The sequence below is a fragment of the Pungitius pungitius genome, chromosome 19 (genome assembly GCF_949316345.1).
Source record: "Pungitius pungitius chromosome 19, fPunPun2.1, whole genome shotgun sequence".
Classification (NCBI taxonomy): Eukaryota; Metazoa; Chordata; class Actinopteri; order Perciformes; family Gasterosteidae; genus Pungitius; species Pungitius pungitius.
In genome coordinates this window covers 10,160,459-10,183,216 of record NC_084918.1, presented here as the reverse complement: position 1 = coordinate 10,183,216, position 22,758 = coordinate 10,160,459, and the positions used below count along the sequence as shown (strand labels likewise).

Sequence of the window (22,758 nt, the reverse complement as noted above, 5' to 3'; positions counted from 1 at the left end):
ATTGCTGATATGTTTTGCACCCTTAAAGGAGTTTGCGAGGGGGACGACAGATAAACATCTAGCCCGCGGGGCTTTTGGAAAGCGTGGCTCAGCCGAGCAGATGGCCATCACATTATATGAAGAGAGCTCCTCGCAGAGGACGGGGTGCGGGTGGGTGGGGTGTAATGAGTCTGAGGTAAGAGGAGGAGGTGCTGATGTGCAGAGGAAGGAAGGAAAGCAGATTTAAAGAAGGGAAAGAAAGACATAATCCATGTGTGTGGGAAATGGACAGAGGGAGATGGTAGAAAGCAGGAATTATTGCCGTACATGTGGCAGCACCGTACATATTCAATAGTTCTTTTTATGGTTTAACATTTTGGGAAGCATGCAGATTTCCTTTTTTTCCTCTTCAAGTTGAATGAGATTGTCAATCTCCTCGTGCAACTCAGCAAGAAAGTGAATAAGTGTATTGGCCCAAAAGCCAGATATGAAAATAGAAACTATATTTAATCATACAACTGACTCCTTTCAAGGATCACATGCGCTCCTCTATTTGCCTGTGTGTGCACCAAGGACGATGGGGATTCTGTGTGTGTGCATTGTGAGAACTTCTGTATATCCCTCACCTTGCTGCCCCCACTGAACTCATTGCGCCGGTAATGAATGGGCTGCCAGCCCTCCCTGCTGTGGGTATCTGAGGTCAGGCCACATATCATACAGCAACCTATTGGAAGTGGACCGCATATTATATAGCATCCCATTTGTTGGGATGATGAGCTCTGGACACCCCGCATTATTTATTAGGATGGGACACAGCCATGTGAGAGCAGGGGCCCAGGTTACCAGGTTATGTGTGTGTTTGTGTGCATGTGTTCGACCACCACCTCATTAAAGACAGTTTAAGTCACTTACAATAATACAAATTAATTAATATGTTTGTCTAAAACAGCTGACTTCAGTGGACGGCCAATCCCTACGTGGCTTTGAAAAATGGCCCAAATCCTCAGCGTTCTAACAGGGGTCAGCCTGCTTGGTCAGGTGTGTTCTGCTGGTGCTAAAAGACAAATGATGTACTTTGCCTTGGGTCAACTGGGCTTTCCCATCCCATAATGACCTTTCAGGGAGCTCGAAGAGAACAGGCATTCCCACGGCGATGAAGCAGCCCTGCACGCCGCACATCAGAGATGGACATAATGGCAAAGTAATGTTTTTACACTGCAACGTGACCTCTCAACCTCTAATGGACTGTTTTGCTGTGAATCAATCACATGGAAACAGTCGCTGAGCTAAAAATAAATAAACAAACAAAAGGCCTCCCGAAGAAAATGTTTTCCACATTTTGTGTTTGTGTGAAACCAGAATCTGTAGCCAAAGTCATTTTCTGTTTTCAATCGAGTTACGTCCTCCCAGCATGTTCAACACTCACCACTTTGCTTTGGAAGGAAAACCGGGCATGTGTGTGTGTGCTGCTGTATCTGCCAAAGCTTCCCTGGAGGAGAGAGGATCTCTGTCAGTTTGTCATCAGACACAAGCTGCCAAATTTGATGAAATACCAAATTACTAATTGGCCCAGCGTTAGGTTTCCCGCCTGGAAGTGAAACTGTAATATCTGTGTCTCCATTAGGATCACAGAGAGAGACACACACTCAGCGGCCTCCTGCAGAGCTGGCAAGTCTCTTTCATTACACACCATAAAACGGCAATGACACTCACACACTCACATTGAAGGGCCATCAACGACAACAGACATCTACAAGCTGATACTGATTGGGCATTTTTTTAAGTAGCGGACATGTTCACTTGTTTTGACCTCTGTTAGGAAATTGTCTTGTTACCTGTGTGTTTTCATTTAGGGGTCAAATGCACGGTCAGCCGATTGAAAGACAAAGAGGATTCTGCGTCCAAAGTTGAGGACGTTACTCAAGATACTTTGCAGGCCTGCATCAATCCCCAGAGAGTAATTCAATCTTAAGTATTTTAGATTATCACATCAAAATTATTAATATAAAAAAAGTTCAGAGGATAAGAACATATATGCTGGGTTATGATTACAGGAATGATTTAAATACATCATTGACAAAACATCAATAATCCATAATCAACAAAATCTCTGTAAATGGACCATCAGAGGACATTTTGCTGCTTGATTACCAGATGTGAGCTTCATCATTTAGCATGTGAATCTCTCTCACACATGATTCAAATGAAAAGAACTGCCTGGGCAAAGTGAAGACTGCTGTTTATTTTCCATCTAGCACTACTATCTTTTTTCAGGATCCCTAATCAAACATGCCCAAGGCCACTGGATGCGCGCACGCACACACGCGCACACACACAATTCAACTATTTTCTCAAGCTGTAAAACTGGAGAAGTGTGTCCATACATACACACAATTGTTTTTATTTCTAATATATAAAAAACTGACAGTGGAGGTTGTTAAGTTTTAATATTTAATGTGAAAAAAGTGGTACCCTTTTATTAGGGCAGCTGACGATGTACACTGGAGCAACTATCTCCATATTCCCCAAAATGTCACCACATAATCACAGATTGTTTGAATTAGGGCACAACCAGTTATATATTACCAATAAACTACGAAAAGAGAAGCCACCTTCATTAAGACAATGATTATGTAAAACAAGGCTGCCTATCTCTGGCACATGCGGGGGGCAAATATGCCCTTTTATCATTAGTGTCTTTCATTGTGATGCTATGTACTCTTTCCTTACAACATTTCTCCACTCTTTACGTGAACAAGTCATTTCTGGTGCAAAACATTTTGGTTGACTAAGGCGCCGTCTTCCCTTGAGAAAAGTCCTTAGTGTTGACCTCCATGTCGGGAAGGTTTGTATGGGGGGTCCAAACCGTCGCTTTTGGAAAAAAAAGAGCCCATAACCATTGTTTCCCTTGTTAAAAATATAGTTTTTCTCCTTCAGTTTGCTGCAGATAGTTTGAGTGATTCCAGCCGGCTCTACACCAGTCACGTACTGGTACGTGGTGATGAAATACAGCCGCTCTGTCACTCGTCCTAGTTCACTTATCTGTGTTTTTTTTTTCTCAGGCTGATGATGTGCCGGTCACACCACGTATTCCCATCCTCTGCTCGATGTGTGGCTGGGCGCTCCGGCAGGTGCCTCTGCACGCCGTGACAGGCGGCCCGACTCTACATCTCAACGGACACAAACAGTCTGCCAGCGACTGGCAGGACTTCCGCTACGCCCCCCGGGGGTGGAGGGGGGGGGGCCTCCTATACGTTTTGGGAGAGAAGTCGGACTTTCTTTCCTGTCAGCAGCCAGCCCCTGAGGTCGCCGATGGAGGGGAGCTTCATTTTCTCTTTGTTTTTACTGTAAACATTCAAGAAGATGCCGAAGAGCACCAGAAGGCCGCCCCAGATGTACCTGATGAGGGAGAAGTGGAAAGGTTAGATCTTTTTCAAAGGGGACGGAGTGGACTGCCATGTGCGAACATCAGTGGATGCCAATTAGTGCATATATTTGGATACACACAGTATGAAATAGAGCAGAGTTCAACAAGATGCCCGTGGAAAGGCAGATACTGATAATCACGTCTTTTGGCCCTGAAAGGGACTGCAAGTCCAGCAACGCTGGAAGGAGAATGCAATTTGGCAAAAGATGCACATGTTTTTTGTGTCTTGTATGTACCGTGTGTGTGTGTGTGCGCGCATGTGTGTAGAGAGTTACGAGAGACGAGAACTAGCAGGAGAGGTAGAACACAAGAAGCCCTTTGAACGCACAGAGGAGTTGGAGGGCGAGCGGGAGTGAAGTACGAGGAGAAAGAGCAGCGGATCAGTCGAGGTCTAGAAAATGGAATGAGGACACGCACCAGGGGCACGGGAGCCAAATCAAGTTTGAGTAGTCAAAAGGAGAGGCCTGTGGAGACTCTCTTTAAACCAGAAGAAAACGGAGCAGTCAAAAAGGTTGGCGGACTCACTGGAAAGTGAAAGGTTTTGCGAAGAACATGAAGGAAAGGACGATAGTCATGGCCTTTCTCCCGGTGGTCACTGCAAGGGAGCAAAAAAAAAAAAGTTGATTTTACTTCATTACAAACAACAAATAAAAGCTTTATAGTTTAATTAAGTGAAACACTTCTAATATATTGTTTTCAATATGAATATGTTATAAATTATGACTCAATACTCGAAGATAACATAACATGGTCAAATAATGCCAGAATGAAGAGACGAGCAGATTTGATGAAACTGCCACACTGACCTGTGACTGCAACCAGGGCGCCAAAGAGCTTGATCAAGGCGAGCACGAACGAGATGCCGAAATAACCCGTGAGAGAGAAGATGAATGCGTAACCGTACGTTTTCACAGGATGCTGGGAAGGGAGAGAAGGTAAAAGATAATTATTGAGACATGGAAGCAAGGTTTAAAACTGCAGCGCGACTGCAAATAAAGTGCCGGGCTAAATCACGCACGAGAGGAACTCACTACTGTGAGGTAGTCATTTGCATATCTTCAAAAGAACATCAAGTGTCTAGTATCAGTCTTAAGCGATACTCACCTCGGAGCAGAACGCCACTGCTGGCCCCAGTCCCCCTACACAAAGCAGGCCTGTCAGTATGTAGACAAAACCGATGGAGTACGAGTACAGCACCTGTCGACACAGCGCCATGTGGCTAGTCAGTGACATCACGGGCGGGGTAACAGCAATTCTCGCAATTCTCACAATGCAGTGTGTGTCTGCGTCTCATGACTGAATCGAGCCGCAGGTTGACCGATGGACTCAAACGGGGTACCATTTCAGAGTTGGAGCCATTGTGGAGCTTCATGGCCTTCTCCTGCACGTTTCCGATGGCGGCGTCCGCACACAGCGCCATAGAGATGAGGAGGACACCTGTGTGCAACAAACACGCATGAACACTCGGGCATCCCAATGCACACGGGCCTCATGTATTTTGGGCTGAAGCTGCATAGAGAGGAAGCCGGTAGCTCGGCCTCCACCCTCCTCCTGGAACGGACAGAGGTGGTTACCTGTGGCGTTGAAGTTGGGGGCCACTTTGCTGTCTGCCAGCGTAAACCATACGAGTCCCAGACTCATGCAGAGAGCAGCGGACACGTCAGCCACGTTATAGCGCTTACCTGGGAAAGCAAACCATTTGGAACGTTAAATTAGGAAATAAGAATGAGAAACTGCGACTTCTAAAATAAACTTTTTTTTTTTAGATTAACTGGTGAAACTTCCAGAACCTTTTAGAACGTCACAAACACACCAATCCGAGACATTGCCTCAAGCTCAACTTGCAATGGAATCTGCCAAAGATGGCCGAGCTTGATAGAATAAAAAAAAGACTTAAGTTTCACATTTGGTATTATGGACCATTGAAAGTTTGAGCCGAGGTTGTGTCTGTAACAATACAGCAAAAAAGCTCAGGTTTGGACGAAAAAAACAAAAGGAGTCTAACAAAAACATTTTGACGGATGGATGCCTTGAGGTTGACAAGGGGACGCAGCATCAGGTCGACCGTGGTCGGCTTTGATTCCCTGACTCGCCTTTGAAGGGCCTCACATCAGATGCAACCTCACAACCCTCCCTCCATCCATCCCTCGCGCCCACATTCTTTCCTACTTGCATCCTAAGTGAATAAATTCTGTTTTCCACTCGACCCCTTGAGGGACCCCAGCGCTCACATCTATGCATTGGGAGAGGAGAGAGACCCGGGAAAGCTCATTTCATTTTTTTTTTTATTCCGCAAAACCTGTCTGACGCTGAGGACACAGAAGCTTGAGTGGGCCGGTGTGAGGATGAAAGGACAGACAGAACTAGTGCAGCCGACAACTTTCTGACAACCGAAAACAACAGATAAAAAGAAGGTGCCCAATGTTGAAAGGCGGTCATCCCTTCAGAGGGAACGTGTGAGACGACTGAAATGAGGTGTAAAATGTACTCTCACCTGAGATGACCATTTAAATAGTTAGTAAAGTCCAATAAGGGCAACATGTATTTAATTATGAAGTAACCTTTATTTTGAGAGATCCCACTGTCTGGTGAATTGTTACTTAACATATTTGTTTTTATTTTCCAGGGGAAAAAAACAACTGAACAGCTCAAGTGCAATAGTAATTTTTCTGACAAAATGTGTCACATTTAGTTTAGGTCCTTATGATAAAATGAAAATGAATAGAGTTAACGCTGTGATAGACGATAGACGCTGTGATAGACGAGCCAAATATGACTTCCAAAATGAAGTGTCAAGAGGAGATCCAATGATTTCATAGAATAGAACACAGAATGAAAGAGGTTTAGAGCCATGGACAAAGCTAAAGAGCGCTACATAGCAACCACATGGTGTGTCAAACAAGCAAAAAGAAAACACCTCCACAAGTAAATATAAAGTTTCATTTGTAACGTCTGTGTAGAAATACAAATGCTGTGGAATGAGCTCACCTTGTATAAACACCCCGCCAATCATGACTGGGATGAGTTTACAGCACTTGAAGATGACCTGTGTCGGGTAGTTCAAGTAGCCCAGGGAGGTATTGGACAGGCCCATAGTGCCCACTGTAAGGAAGGCTATGATCATATAGGTTTTTCCCGGGATCCTGGAAGACAGGAAAATATGTAAGTAGTTGAGACACTTATTTTGGCAATCAACAGAGGTCGCTTCTTTTACATTTTAGGTCATCACCAATACATCCAAAAACATCATCCTTCATTTGAGAGCATGCAATTATTCACCTTCTGCGTTTATCCTGCGTGAGCTGAAGCTCCACGAGTCCAAACACGGAGTAGAAGCCAAACTGGATCAGAGTCAGGTACCAACCGAAAGGCTTGAATCCTTCAATGGAAAATATCAACTCCTGGATGGGGGGGCCAAATGAATAAATCACAAAGCAGGCACTGACAGCTTTTTGAAGCACATCTTGTAAAATGCAAACTTCAAACTAAATTTCCCTTTGGAATCTGTACATAAATAGAACACAAATAGACACACAAAGCTTTCTCAACCGCTGAAAGGATCACAGTTTTGTTTGTGGTCCAGTGGTCTTCCTCCCTGTGTTACCTGCAGGTAGCCATAGATGAGGTAGAAGATGAAGACTCCAGCCACACAGATCAAGAACTGCGTGGGGGGACTGAAGCTGCTTAGGTTGATTCCCAGGACCCTCAGCTCCTCCACAGACTTTATGTGGGGCGACATCACCTCCGTGGACGACGGCATGGAAATCGAAATGTGTTTCCGGGAGCTGTTGTAGCTCACCAGGCCGTATTTGGCAGTCATGTTGCCCGTTGCAACTGGGACCTGCAGGTCAAAAATAGCTATATTAAGTCAATAATTTTTTTCTGCTTTAGTGTCTTCACAACATTAATGTTACTTGGGTATTTTGGCTGGAACAAACACAGTCCGGAAGTAAACTTTCATCATCCCAGCTGAGAGCTCTGCTAAGATAGTGACCATTCAGAAAAATACAAAAATAAGTAAGACTTGTTGCGTCTGTGAATCAGGCGAAAATTATACCAACAGATGATGCCCCTTGCTGTGTTTTTGAATGGTTGTTGTGGATCATGTTTAGGCAAAGAACATTGAAGACACAATGAAAACAACCAGGAAGCGATCATAAATCTTTTATCTTTACACTTGCATTCATGCACCATCAAATGCTGCACCACACGTCACTCAAAAGTCCTATCAAATGTATATTATATGCAATTATCTGCAAGATGCTATCCTGATTTTTAATCTAGAATGTTTTTTCTGCCCAAGTGTTTGGTTATAACGTTGATAAACACACACAATATGTAGTAAGAGCCCAAAACCACAGCATCACATTCAAATCAAAACGCCCGCCATCCATATTTAGAGTATGATTTAGGAATTTGATATACAATATCGCAAGTGTTTACAAAATGTATGATCGCTGTTGACGTTGCCTAAGCTACAAGAAGTAGCCGGTTGCTAACGACCTAAGCGGAGGGTTTTCTTTGACTAGTTAGCATAGATTACGCATACCATGATATGTGGTAATCCTAATAATCACGATCCCATTATGAGCCGATTTGCATTGGCGATTAATATCATTTCCGGCGCTGATTTTCCAACATTACAGGCAAACTACCGCAGCAAGCTCGTTACCTCAAACACCACTTCCGGGTTTCACTCCGCTAGCGTATCCGCTTCTTCAGAGGCGATGCCGTGGACAACCATGTCCCTGGACGTCACGTCTTCCTCTTGCGCACATTTCGGGCGTTTTCATGTTTTTCTTTGACAGCACAACTCGTCCAGGACACGTTGATACGCGTGTTAGCCCGCTGAAAGCCGCACGCATCGGCAGCCTGTGAAAGAAGCGGCCAACGACTTCCGCTCCGCGCTGACCTCTGAACTGTGATGCCATTGGTTCGTTTGCCTGCAGGCTGTGACAGGTGAGTCACTACACGTCACCGGCCCAATATGTAAATATATATATATATGTTTCTATATTGTATACGGCCAGTTGCACGAGGTGTTACCTGCTCCAAAGAATCCATCAGCTTCAATGTAAGTTGGCCTTCACTCACACCAGCGTTTAGCTAGTTAGTCCAGATCAACAACGTCCCTCGATATTTCTTGTAATGGATGTTTTCTTGCATGATTTACGGATAATTTACGGATAATAATAATTTTTAGCGAGTTTGCATAGTGGGATTTATAATGAAAAGATATGTCAACTATATTTAACTACCAAAATATATGTAATTAGGTCCTTACAGATGAGCCATAACATGCTTCTTATACATTCATAGTGTACACTGTGAGGAAGGCTATGTTTTCCCCGGGATCCTGGATGACAGGAAAATGTAAAACTAGCAGCCACAATACGGTTTTAGGTCATCGCTAATGCATCCAAAAACATCATCTTTCATTTGAGTGCATGCGATTATTCACCTACTGCATTTCACGTCCAAACACGGAGTAGAAGCCAAACTTGATCATATTTCTTATCAGCGAGCTGTTTTGGATCCTACTTTGCCCAACTCACAGAATAAAAGCAACAAACTAGTTTTGAAATTCCACATACCACTGTGAACCACAACGTAGTATCCATGCGATGGAGTCCACCCAAAATATAAAAATTACCAAACAGAACCCCCCTAAAGACACCCCCCCCCCCCCCATATGCTTGTGACAAAAAAATACGTTTGAAGCTTGCTTTTTCTATCGTGAAGGACATCAAGTCATCCGACAGCTTGTTCCAAAGAGCAGAACGTCTTTAATTATAGGAACCCTTGCCAGACCTGTAGCTAATTCTGGCTACAGAGACCAGACCTCTGCCTGAAAGATCGGATTGTATGCATGGTTTGAACTTTTTTTTAGTCTTCAATTGTCTGCTGTTATTGTCATATTTGTACTATTCTCACATTTAAACATTCTCAAGTGCATCGCTTTGGGCACATTTTCAAAGTTCAAGACCCAGACTTACTTTTCACTTTTCCTTTCCAAATGATCAAAACTTTTGGCCTGGATTTGGCTCCATATTCATGCTGTAGTTAACGTGTGCAAAATATTACTACAGTATTGTATCGAGTATTGTAGAAGGTACATTTTGAAGTGATGAATGAATTGATTAAATCTTGTAAAATTGGTTCATTGTTATTTGTTTGCAAAAATATGTCTGATTGTAGAGGGTATAAGCGTGTTTGGGTGTTTGGTCTCATTCACTAACTGCACGTCTCCTTTAATACAGCACAAAGTTCCTTTGGTAAATTATTTAGTTTAGATTACATTAGATGATTATGCAGGGGATGCTATTCTACTTCCTTTTGTCTCTTTAAGCCTTTCTCAGTGTGTTTTCATTCCATGAAAAGGTAATAACAACATTTTTGGTTGCCTAAAAATTCAGCATTAGGATGTAGACTCTTTTGTGTTGATTCCATATATATATATATAACACCACTGACGGTGTATATTCTGCTTTCGTGTTTGATGCTCAAAATAAATTTTACAGTGAATATGTCTAATATCTGTAATGAATGCAGGACTTTGACTTGTAGTAGACTATTTTTATCCTGGTATTGGCAGGTTTTAGTCAGTGAACAATCTGAAACTTTGTCTGTTGATAATAAAATTAAAGCTGTGATTAAAATTTGCCTTGGACAAAATCATAATATGATGATTATGGAGTTCACGTTCATCTTAATATTGCCTCTACGATCTAAAGCAGTTCTGCAGCTCATAGCGACTTCTATTGTCCAGATGCCATAGTTTCCCAAAACTTCTCCACCTTTCCTCTTTCATCTCCTCCCTCCGCGTCTTTCTCCGATTCCCTCCGGACTGCCCTCGTCTTTCCCAGAAACTCTCTTCCTATCTCACCCTTGTAATCATGCACATATATGCTTCTCCCGTCCTACATTACTTTCTCTCTAAATCCTTATTGCATTATTCCCTACTTTCCCTGCTTCTGTTCTGTCTCTCAGCCATCTCATATCCCTGTCTATTCCTCTTTTGCTTCTCCTAGCATAAGGCATGGAACTCTCTTCTGGCACTTTCATACCTCTCCTCCCTCTTTGAGCTTTCCTTTCTCCCTGTCGTCCAATCTAAAGTCCCTCCCTCGGCCCGGCTAGTTTCTCTCTCTCTCTCTCTCGCTCCCCATTCCTGTCCTCTTTCCCCAGCCAGAGGTTAATACACTCGAGGATGGCATTATTTCCTCCCCGGCCCCTCTGACAATATAAAAATTCAGAATGGACAGCTCAATCCCTCTTCCATCTCAGATTTGATTGTAATGGTATTGCCTCCTGTCCCTGGGAGGCCCCTGCCTCCTTGCCTACCCGGGCCTTTATGACACAAAATGGCCGGGCCTCAATTTTTCCATCTATTCAAAAAGAATTCTGTTAATAACTCATTTGGAATGGGCCGTCTGCACTCCCTGGGCCGTCTGCGGCCGGGTCCCTCACCCCGCTGCTCACAGGGGTCACGGCATACGGAACAAGATGCAGGGCTGGATCGCAAATGTAAAAGGTTAATTAATCTCTCTGAATTTACAATCCCCTTCCCCTCAGTCCCTTTGCACTCCAATTGACAGTCCCAAAGAGACAAAAATGTCACATTTACAACCTCGTGTGGAGAAAGTGCTCAGCGAGGCGGCGCAGTCGGGCGCAGGCGCAGCACCGCACGCCACTTTCCCCCGTCTCCCAGGTCCAACTTTACAAGTGTGCCCATTCATCAGGCGTGATGGATTTATGCAACAGAACCCATTTCCTTTTCCCATACGATGCTATTAAATAATAAAATAATTATTTATTGATTATTCAAAAAGGTACATATGCGCGGGTAATGGTTTTGCACCACACCACTGGACCCGCGATAAATAAAGCAGGGCGAGAGACGGAGGGAAATAAAACAGAGAGACAGAGAGACGGAGAGGGAGAGATGGGGAGAAATGAAGGGGAAAGAAATGACTTTTGAACCAGTGAAATCTGGATCCAATATGGCCTCTTGCAGGATGGACATTATTCAATCTTCAGGAAGCTCATATGGGAGCGTGACCCGTGCATGGTTCTGATATACTATACGGACCAAAAGGTCTGGGTGAGTTTCCTTTGCAGAGTTTTGGTCTCGGATTTGGAACATTTGAGGAATTCAAACTTGTCACACATAGACCACAATATCCCTTTGTTAAAATTGATGAGTGAGGATATGCGTTTTAAAGTTTTCTATCATTCTGGGCTGAATTTGTGTGCTAATAATACTATTAGTGAGATCAAGCGAGGCTGCTATGACACCTGAAAGCACATAATGAAAGAGTCGTCACCTCCCTCCCCTCTTCATTAAAACCTCTTTAAATTCAGGTCAGCGTAGAGATGAGACTCAGGAAATCCTATTAATGCCTTTTTGAATCATTAACAGGCATCTAAAATGTTTGTTCTCGAGCTTTCTGCTGCAGAACTAGACTTCTCAGGCTTTAGTTGAGTCTCCAGAAAGGTCCTGGTGATAACGTTAATGTTTTCTCTTCTTTAATACAAACACCGCCTTATAATGATCCTCCAAATTATTTATTCCACATTAGCCCCCCCCCCCACATCCCCAGCAGTGGACCGGTTCAAGAATCCAGATATTGCATAGAGGGCTTCTAAATAACCCATTTGTGTTTGGTCTTATCCTGGGCTAAAGTGCACTCGCTCCCTGTTGTATTTTTCCTGGGCTCGTCTCAAGCCTCCTGCATGCTACGGAAAACAGATGCTATCTCGCCGATATTACTTCTCAAAGCACTCATATCCTCTCCCATGTTATTTTCTTTGATCTGCTAGTCTTGCTGCTCTTACATTCCCTCCCCCACCCCACACCCCCCGTCTCAGGCAGGCCTCCTCATCCCTCCCTCCACCCCAACCCCCCCCCCCCCCCCCCCCCCATCCTCATTTTCCCCTCCATCCCCTCTGCCTGCGACCGGAGAGCAGACCGGTTCACGGAGGCTGTGGATGTTTGAAATCCAGATCATCTGTCATCGGGGGGGCAGGAGGTGCACCACGCCGGGTCCGACCCCTTAGACTTGCCACTTAATATGCTTTCAGCATGAGAGGGGGACTTGGTATCAGGGTGGAGAGTCAATTGGCATTCAGTAAACATCCATTCAATTCAAACCAGGACCTCAAACTAGTGGAGATAGAAGCAGCTTCATAAGAACCTTATTTGAATATCACTATATGCACTGTATCGCAAGTGAATGAGTTCAACTCTGGTTGCCATGGTTTTTTATTAGAGGAGTAATGATCAGTTGGTGTAGCTCACCAGAGGATCGGCAGAATCTGAACTGTTAATACTTTACTTTTTTTAATGGCCTCAAATGTGTATATTTAGGAGTTTCCTCCATTTTGTGCCTCAGTAAACTAGTTGCTTTCACATTTTGTGCTGTTTGTTAGACAAACATATCAAAGTTTGAATGCTCTAGCTTTGGCTTTTGAAAGTTGCGGTGTACATAACGTTTCTTCTGTCTTTTCTGACATGACCATTTATAAAAACATTTGTCAAATGTAAGGAAAGGTTGTTAGACGGTTGTTAGACGCAGTCAGATTTTAGAAATACTTATTTTGATTTAGTTTGTTTTAGTTTAATTCAACCTAAAATAAGGCAGTTGTTTGCTCTATTCCTCATAGTCGGACACCTTATCCGGTTCACCCACTAAGTGTCTTATCACAACTTTAGACACATATGGTAAATACATCACCTACTCTCTAGCAACTACAATGTCATTGCAGGATTCAAACTCAATCTTTCACGCTATTATTATCTTGATGTAATTTCTATTATTTGACCAGGTAGAGACAGACAGCAGATGGAGCGGGATGGAAATGACACTAAAGACGCGTCATCACGCACACAGCAGAGTGCACGGTGGCACCGAGGGCGGCCACAGGAGACCGGGAAGTCTCCGGCTTTCACACGAGCAGCCAGGAGGGGGAAGCATCTCTCTTTGGAAGTGTGCTCCCAAGAAAAGGAAAGAAAAAGTAATTAAACAAACAATTCATGCAGGAACTATGTGCCGACTTATCCAATCTACCATACTCGCTTTTGCACTAATGCGCATAAGCAAAAAAAAAAAAAAGAAAAACTTTGATTGTTTGTTGTCTCCTCACAGTGATGGTAAGTGACACGTGTTTTGTTGCCCATTCGTTTAACCTGCGCTGGGTTTATGAAGTGAAAGGGATTGAGAAACAAATTACGTAGTCTCATTTAATTAGGTGTTTTGCTGTGAGCAATAATCCAGTTTTTTCTCATAACCTTTAACTACTTAATGGATTTGAAAGCCATTACGTTTCAAGATTTTTAATTATTTGGAGTATATTGTCAAAGACACAAAATGTCAATCACACACCAGGACTAATGCTGTGGTTTACGTCTGAATTATTTGCTTGTGATTTGGAGCTTGAGGAGTTCTCTCCGTTGACGGATTTGTGAAAATAACAAACTATATGCCATATTCTGCTCTGGCCCGATTCACTTTTCACTTGCATTCGTCCTCATGCAGCCAATAACTAACATTGCCTCATCTTAAATCCATGGAGGCAGTTATTTACATAGATATTAACATTATATTTATGAAAATGGCAAGCCGTGGTTAATGGCCATAAAGTAATATAAGAAATAAGTTTATGTGAATCTTAGATCAGATTATAATAATGACTCGGTTTTAATATGTACAAACTCAATTTTTAGTTTTCCTCCTTTGGCGATTACATTGTAGGTGTGCATGAGTGAAAATATAACCCAAAGTGTGTATGTATGTGTGTGTGTGTGCACCACAGCTCAGGATCTTCCGCTCCTCCTGATCACATTCAGGCAACACTGTGAAAGTAGCAGGCACAGTTTTGTTCACGGCCGTCGGGGTGCTGTGACATCGACGTCCCACCGTAGAGCGCAGTAAAGATTTCCCAACGTGAGGTTGCAGCAGCTCACACAAATGTTTTAAATCATCATTAGAAATCAATGAGGGCCTTTCGCTTGTTTCTTTTAGCCAGGCGCTCACAGGGCCAACGGGAGGGGGGCGGGGGCCTCGCAAATCCACAGCGCTCACGTGTGACAGCAGGCCGCGCACACGGGCCAATATTCTACATTCCATTGTTACCTGAGTGGATCTGAAAAAAAACACATGTTAGCGGTCGATTGTTTCACCGGGGGGATCCGCGAATGTGTAGGTGGATAAATGACGCACTCCTCGAGCATTTCAAATATTCCAAACCTTTATTCAAACGGATGTTTTCACCCGGGTTTGACACGGGTCTTAGGCTGGCGTGTTGGCTCCTCAGACCCCCCATGGCACGGGGCATGTAATCATCCTGAAAGTCTCTCTGGGTGTCTGCCGCTCTCATAAAGCGGGGAAATGGATCGCGTGGCCCAGGAAGGGAAAATGAAAGAAAAGGAGAATGAAATTACAGACCTGGCTGACTGCACAAATCATGCATATCATGTTTTATGGCTTGCCAGAAGAATTCAACACCTGTGGATCACCGTCGCTATAATTGTGCCCGAACACACCAGGAGTGAGGGATGGGGGGGGGGGGGGGGTTCAGGGGGAGCTGCGGTTTGTGTGACACCGAGTGTGTGCGCAGGTGTCTGCGTGAACAACAGCGTGATTTTCTTGGCATGGCCCGGCCTTCGAGACAGAGGGAGGATGATAGAAAGTTACGGGAAACGCCTGTTGTTCCCTCCTTCAGTGCATCCTGGGTGAGCCGCCCACAGCCCACAGGGCTCAACTCACACAGGCTTCATTTACCATCGTAATTACCCTGTTTATTTACCTTACCTGCTTTTGGTGGTAAAACGGCGGCCAATTCATCAGATCAGGACAATTTGGCCTCGCTTTGGCTTTGCCATTTACTTTAATTAAATGAGGCAATCAGTGAATCATAAATCACAATCCGTGTGACCACTGGCTCCGTTTGGACCCGGTCCTCCTCTTTAGACCCGGCGCACCTTGTGCCAGAACTAAAATTAGAAAACATTAACTTTTCAACCAGATACTTGTGGGATTTTTTTGTTTTCCTCAATGTCCACGAGTGGTAAAGTTTTTAGCACCGATGGATGCGTGAGTGGAGGCCGAAGCCTAAAGAAGATGACATGGTAGCAGATCGAAGAGTCCTCCCTGGTTCCCCCCGGCCGCCTCGGATGGTGATGCTCGAGTCAAATTGATTACCCCACTCCATCCGCATCACGACTGGCCTCCTCCTGTGTTTGCCGCCTCTGCCTTACAGCACAGAGTTAGTGTACAATTACATATAGTTTAATATATCTGCCTGAGCACCTTTAAATAAGCATCACAAGTCCACGAGGTGATTTGTCTTCCAGCCCCATTACTCCGTTGTACATCTTGATAGCCACGGATCGCTCCTAGCTATGTTTAAGCATTAAATAGTGTATTATTATTTCACATAAATCAAGCTGAGATGTGAGGGGGGTATTCATAAATTTTGCATTTCTAACAGACAGTATTTTAAAGCCTCTCCCTCTCCCTCTTTCTCCGCCGCTCAGAATTTTGAGGCTACAGCAATTCCTGCACTTGATAGTACATTAAAGATGGGCATACCAGGGAGGTATATTCAAAACAACGTGTAACGCAGTTTAGATTAAGTTTGAGTTGCTCCAGCACATTCATCATAGCACTGTTTCCATAATAAGTACCCTTGCCTTTGCCAGCGATGCATCCACACACATGCACCATTAACGTCAGAGAACATTGTGTTGTTATTGTCATGAATAATGGGGGGGAAACGCGAACAAAAGTCCATTCATCATAATATTTTCCCAGTTAACCATGACTAGTGAATGTCTTTATCTGTGCCCGTCGACGAAAGGGCGGAATTAGATTTAAAGGTGAATGTTTGCCATCTGCCCTTTTCTTCAAGACAAGCAGCCGCGTACAGACCCCCCCCCCCTCCCCTACTTCGATATTAGTCCTGTGTTTGTGTACAAACCGTCTACTGAGGAAATGACTTCACTCAGGAAACTAGATGTCAGCTTTACACACGGGCCGGAGAGAGCTGCCAGTGGTACACGGGCCGGAGAGAGCTGCCAGTGGTTCAGTCTGGCCGACAACACGTTCTTTTCTCAGCTCGCTCTCCAGTTGAGTGTAAAGCTACAAAAAGTGACAAAGGAGGAAATTGGACTCGCGTTTTTTTTTTTTGGTTACTCCGAGGACACCTCGTTCCCATTTCCCCCCCTCTTTAGCAGGGTATTTTTCCGATTGTGCGTCGATGTACGAGTCGGGGCGGGGGGGCGGGTGAGGCGGGAGGTGAAATCTTTTCATCTGTGTCAGCGATGCATGGAGATCCTGTGTGCTGGTCGGGTCCAAGATCTGGGCTTTGCTAACAAATCACACCCAACTTACAATCAAATAATATACTATGACATCTCCTATTTTGATTCTGTGCTTCTCTTTCTCACTGCGACACGTGCAATTATAAAGATACAGACGATTTAATGAATGTCCAGAACATAGAGCTTGTCCATCGCATATGGTTAAATACTACAGCATTCATAATGTATATGATCAAGGCCAAATTCTTTAAATTACCCAAAAGGCTCATAAATTGGCGTTTTTTTTATTCCATGCGGCGTTTATTGCAGCCGTACTCTACTATTAAACCTAATTTTCACTTTTAAAACATGCTTATAATTTCCTGCACATAATAATGATATGACCCACCGGCCCGGGGGCTTCAGTGTTGCTACAAAGTCAGGGGAAAAAAAATCTTGTAAAAGTCACTGCAAATTGACTAGATGCCAGGACAGTAACTTGAGGATTGGGGGGGGGGGGGGGGGGTTAAGAGAAAAAAAAGTCTTTGAACTAGTTTTTGCTTGCAGAAAATATTGCTTCTGGGTTGATATTCTCTGTGAAGTGTTTCATGGCAATGAGAATTAAGAACAAAAAAAAAGCTCAGCGCCAAATGATTCAGTGAATAGATAGTACACACCCACAGGTATTCTGTGCATATGACATCACACTGTCCAAAATTGACAACTTCAAGTCTGTTTCTTTTTAAGGCTTTTTTAAATGTCTCTTTGCATGACAGACCATTGTGGGAAAGCAACATCCCTTTAAATGAAAGTCATGGATAATACCAATCAACAAATCCATTAAGCAGGTGAAAATGTTCAATAGTTCTTTGCTTATGTGGCGTAAATGTGTTTAGTGTAAAATGCTTTTAATTATCTGCCGGTGCGGTTTTGTGACTCAGATCTCCTCTTGTGGTGAAGCACATCAGAGCCACATGAGAAAGCAGATCGCTATCTGTCTCCACCTCTCCCTTCATTCCTGGGAAAGACTCCTGAGCTTGACGTGTGCGGACTGGCTGCATGTTTCCCTCTCAGCGCACTCTCACCTGGGCTCGTGAACTGCTGGAAACGCTGCTGCTGTCACCCCTCCCTCACGCACGGAGCACACACTGGCAGCAATACCTGGGAGGATAAATGCTCAGTTAAATTGAATAAACATAATCCAGACATGCTCCATTCCAGCCCGTCTGTCATGTGCAGCTCGCACAGTGATTCCGGCGGAGGATGAAGCAGTGGAAAATAAACTCAAACGTCAGATGGCCGCTGGTGTTTGATCTAGGATTCTTTTTTTGTGATGAACGCGATTTTAACCAAAAAATCCGCTAAATGCAGATTCGACTGAATCAAATTCAATGCTTCCATTTTGTATTCATTGATGATGGATATTCACATCATCAATTGTTTTAGCACATCACACGTTTCCTTTTCAAACCTTATGTTTTACAAGCGTAAATATGAATTTATATAAATGCTGCCCTTTTTCCGTCCCTGTGCCCTGATGTCCTCTCATGTTAAAACAAAGCATATGCACGCCTGTCATGTAGCCGTATGCGCTGTGGTTGGGGCAGGATTTTGGTCTTTTGAAGTGAACTTGTCATAGGAAATGTGCATCACTGGGGCTCAGTGTAATCACAGGCTCGCCATTGTTTTTTGGTGCCCACTTCAAACGTCTGACAAACTGCATTATGGGACAAACCTTTTCTAGGCCCTTAGTCACTTGCACACACACCTGCGCACTCCACTATGTGCTCACATACCTGTGTTGCTATCACGCTTGTGTTAATTTGCCCACGCACACATCCATTCTTCATCCATAATTCACCACATACATGAACACTGGTACTTGTTTATTTGAAGTATGCACATTTACAAATGCAGCCACAAACGCATGCATTTACAGATGCATAAGATGACAGTTTCAATGTATAATGACGAGTAACACCCTTATGTCCTCCAAGTACAAAAACACACACACACAAGCATGCACGATTCCAAACAGACTGCAGTACCACGACATTATGTGGTTTTCTCTTCTCTGTTATCTCCAGCTTCCGTTTTGCCCTTTGGTTAAACATTCTCTTGGCATGCATGGTCTCATTTAACTTTGATTTCCTCGTTTTCCAGGACGGCATCTTCGGTTTTTCAACCCAAGGACTGACAACACCAGCTTGCATAGCTGTTCAGAAGGGAATTGGTAAGTGATGATTTTAAATTCTGTTAAAGATAAAGAGAAGAGTTTGCAGCAGATAAGGATTGGCCAGGAAGCTCAGAGACACTGGCTTCAATGAGCGGTTGCATTAGCTGCACACCATACTGTTTGTTTAACTGAAATTGTGTTTTACCTCGGTTGGTTTTATTAGGACAATTAGTTTAGTATACCCTAAATACAATATAAACATGATTTATAAAACTGAAACAACATGTTCAAAAAACTACATTTTTAATTTTCTAATTTCATTCTAAATAAACATGAATCTGTCCCAAAACAAAGAGTTTTGTTTAGAGTCCTCCCAACTTAAACACCATAGTTTAGATCGGACTGTATTAATGCAGAAACTATTCAACGCTTTTCATCATCATGTCATGTTTTAACATACGTTAAGGTTTTGCATTGATCATTTTGATTGCCACTTGTTACACATGTTTTGTATTTTGTTTTTTACTTTTTTTAATAATTACAATAAATGGCACATGATAACTAATTTTCTTTCAAGGCCTTGAAAAAGAAACCTTTGAATCTAGAAAAATAAAAACTCATTATTTATAATCTCTTGTGTTAATGGTGCCCGACACAATAACAATATTGGCTTGATTTGTTCCCGATTAACCTCTTGAGTGTGGAGAATGTGTCCAGCATGAAGGAATGTTTTCCCTGGTAGAAAAGAGCAGCTCATTGTTGAGATTTAAGTGCTTTGTGTAATCCCCTATAACCAATACCATGAAGCCAAAGGATTCTGAAAATCTGTTTTCAGCACATTTTGAGTAGGAGCGAACCTGGGAATTCTCTCTCTCTTTCTCTCTCTCTCTCTCCCTCTCTCCCCAACTCTGTCATGAAACAGAGCTCCCCATTTCCATATAAATCGGATTAGTTCCAAGACCAGGGAAGTAGGAGTAATGTAAGTAACCGTACAAATTTAAATATAGGACATCAAAAACATTGTTAGGCATTCGTTTTATTTTTGAAGCAGCCCCGACTCTCCGTGTTTCTTTGTGAAGATGAGATGAAAATGCATCTCTGTGGTTTTATATTCATTTTATTTTGAAAGGTGCGGAACACGACAGTATTTAAACATTACACGTGCACCTTTGGCGTCTTGCTGCTCTTGTGTGCTTAACTTCGTTTGTGAAATGAATGTGTCACATCAAGCAACACACTTGTTCAAAATGAAAACATCAAAACAATTTCAGGTGTGCAGCGTTCACACAAGCTGATTGTTTTTCGAACATTTCCACAGCAGCCGACCGTAAAAGAGTGGCCCCCTGGTTTCCTGTGGTATTGATGCCAGCTGGCACCAAACAGTCACAAAAGCACAAGTGGCTTTGTTCTTGGTTCTTTACAGATCTTAAAATAGCATTACAAATTATATTTCATATGATGAAGGATACGAATTACGCTAAAAAGGCAATGGTGCTTTACATTTTAAATTTTTTAAATGGGCGGTGATTGATCACAGGTTTGACTTTTTAGAATAAACCCAAAATGTGAAAACGCCAACTGTTTTTTTTTACCAGGAGACATCATTATCAAATCCAATCAAGCATTGTGTTTCTTGTGTTTGGTAAAATACAGAGGAGCAACTAAGACTGTTCTCCCCATTAAACTTACTTTATTAGTACTAAGCATTATGGTAGGTATGGTAGTTCCGTTTGTACCAGATTTTACACCGAGAAAGAGAGAGAGAAAGAGAGAGAGAGACCCAATCAGAGTATTCAGCAGTCTGTGTGAGTGAGTGCCACTCTATTTAGATGGATAGATTAATATATGGATGGATGGATGGATGGATTAATACATGGATGGATGAATGGATGGATGGTTAGATGAATGGATTAATACATGGATGGATAGAAGCAAGGGATTAATAGATGAATGAATGGTTGGATAGATAGATGATTGAATGATCCAATGTATGGATTGATGGATGGAAGGATGGATGAAGGATATATGGATGGATAGATAGATAAATGGATGGATGTATATATGAATGGATGGGTGGATGGATAGATTAATCAATGGATGAACATATGGATGGATGGATGGATAGATGGATTATTGGATGGATGTATGTATGTATGGATGAATGGATAGATGAATGGATGGATGGACAGATAGATTAATGGATCGATGAACATATGGATGGATGGATGGATAGATAGATTAATGGATGGATGTACATATGGATGGATGGATAGATGAATGGATGGATGAACATATGGATGGATGGATGGATGGATAGACTAATGGATGGATGTATATATGGATGGATGGATAGATGAATGGATGGATGCCTGCCTGTGCTTCCTCAGCCCTTCTGTCTGTAACTGAAAAACCCGATTGGCTTTGTTGTCTTGGGATTTGTCCCTCTATAAAACAGGAAAACCAATAGTGGGAATAGACCCCCAAATGTAATTAATTTTGTGGGGGGCGTGGGTGAAAGGGGGTTGGGAGGTGGGGGTCCACGAAGGGAGGACTATTATTGCAGGAGGAAGAATTCTAATCAGTTGCAGATTCCTTCCTGTTTGGTTAGCGTGACCGTGGCCAATTACCAGTGAACTCTGTGTTACAGTTTCACTTCCTGTGCTACCCAAGAATGGGCCGTGGCCGGCGCTGCAGAGCCTGGCGGGACGGACAGAGGGAGAGAGACGCAATAGAAGGCTGAAGAAAAAAACAAGAAGACACATGAAGATGAGACCGTCGGAAAAGTAAACAGTGCGGAGGGAAAGAAGGGAGGGGGGCAAAATCTCCAGCCAGATCTAAGGTGCGCAGACATGAAGGAACATTCGTCCGTTATCCACCTAATATAGAGCATGACGTGTGGTTTGCAAAGGAAATGAAAGGATTTTGGACCTGACTCCTCTTGCTGCTTGAGCTGCTCTCAGGTAAAGCCTGAAACTGCAGAGTAACAAACTAAACTCCGGCCCACAAATGCAATAATGCATAACTCAATCATTGCAGCGATGTTATCTAAAGACACAATTTGGCATTGCTGTTTCCCCCCCAAATTGAATCAAACCACTGGACTAAACAACTGAATAACAATTGCCAAGACATACCTGAATTTGCATAACGTTTCTTTTTTCTAGAACTAACCCAATATGCCGAGGAACATCCTGGGAACTTCTGCATGCTTATTAGGTCAGATACTGCTTTTGCTAAAGGCTCTTCTAACAAGTTGTTGACACCATATGCTCAACATGCCAATCTTGCTCTCTTCTCAGGTCTCCATCAACATGCTCTCTTAATTCCATGTTAGAAAGAAATCTACAAGAACAAACTTAACAAAGACAAACTTGCCACCGAGAATTGCATTGACAATTAATTACAACCTGATCTGCCAAAATAGTTCCCTTTGGCCTGATCCTGCTTCACAATTCTCTCTTCTCTCAATCTCTTTTTTTCTCCTCCAGAGGGGTCTATTCCCATAGTTTCCCCCTGTAATAGTTTTTTGGCATATTACTCACCCCAGAGGTCTCACATAATTCACTTTTGATATCATTGTTTAGTTGTAGAATTAGAGGAGGGGTGCACACTGGGAAACGACTGTCGGGAATGGCAGTGGGATTTTAATTCATTCATTGTTGTGACGTGGTAGGCGCCGATATCACAGCCGTGAATCAAGGTGTTTTGGTTCGGGGAAGTTGCAGTTTTTTTCCTGGTTGTATATGTGTTTACAGGCTTTTCTTAAATACATTTTCCATGCCACAAACCCCCATTGTCACAGAGATGACACTGTTGATGGATGAAATAAAACTCAGAAAAATCAGTTTTTTATTCCCAAACAGGTGATATGACCTT

At 43.1% G+C, this 22,758-nt stretch overlaps 1 protein-coding gene and 1 long non-coding RNA gene across 4 annotated transcripts; one reads left to right on the top strand and one right to left on the bottom strand.

Annotated features, from left to right (window-relative positions):
- Window positions 1-1,732: 1,732 nt before the first annotated feature.
- On the bottom strand, window positions 1,733-8,302 carry slc35b3 (solute carrier family 35 member B3). Of its 2 annotated transcripts, none has more exons than XM_037456452.2 (10): window positions 8,079-8,302; window positions 7,011-7,247; window positions 6,686-6,807; window positions 6,395-6,549; window positions 4,981-5,088; window positions 4,746-4,843; window positions 4,511-4,603; window positions 4,213-4,324; window positions 3,932-4,001; window positions 1,733-3,378 (listed from the first exon to the last, which is right to left on the bottom strand). In XM_037456452.2, the coding sequence occupies exons 2-10, from the start codon at window positions 7,224-7,226 to the stop codon at window positions 3,228-3,230; spliced, it is 1,125 nt and encodes a 374-aa protein (XP_037312349.1). In that variant the 5' UTR covers window positions 7,227-7,247; window positions 8,079-8,302; the 3' UTR covers window positions 1,733-3,227. The 2 variants fall into 2 exon arrangements, with proteins under 2 accessions (XP_037312349.1, XP_062415267.1); XM_062559283.1 differs by lacking the exon at window positions 8,079-8,302 and adding an exon at window positions 7,956-8,070.
- Window positions 8,228-22,727, top strand: LOC134107491 (uncharacterized). 2 transcript variants are annotated; one of them, XR_009942764.1, is made up of 4 exons: window positions 8,231-8,365; window positions 13,232-13,420; window positions 18,870-18,939; window positions 21,530-22,727. It is a non-coding gene; the product is annotated as an uncharacterized LOC134107491 (long non-coding RNA). The 2 variants fall into 2 exon arrangements; XR_009942763.1 differs by lacking the exon at window positions 13,232-13,420 and having other exon boundaries at window positions 8,228-8,365.
- Window positions 22,728-22,758: the final 31 nt, after the last annotated feature.

Coding starts and splice junctions, on each gene's coding strand:
- slc35b3 (XM_062559283.1), bottom strand. Junction 5,089..6,394: donor TGGCGGGGTGTTTATACAAG/GTGAGCTCATTC, acceptor TTGCTTTCCCAG/GTAAGCGCTATAACGTGGCT. Junction 4,844..4,980: donor CCCCAACTTCAACGCCACAG/GTAACCACCTCT, acceptor TGTTGCACACAG/GTGTCCTCCTCATCTCTATG.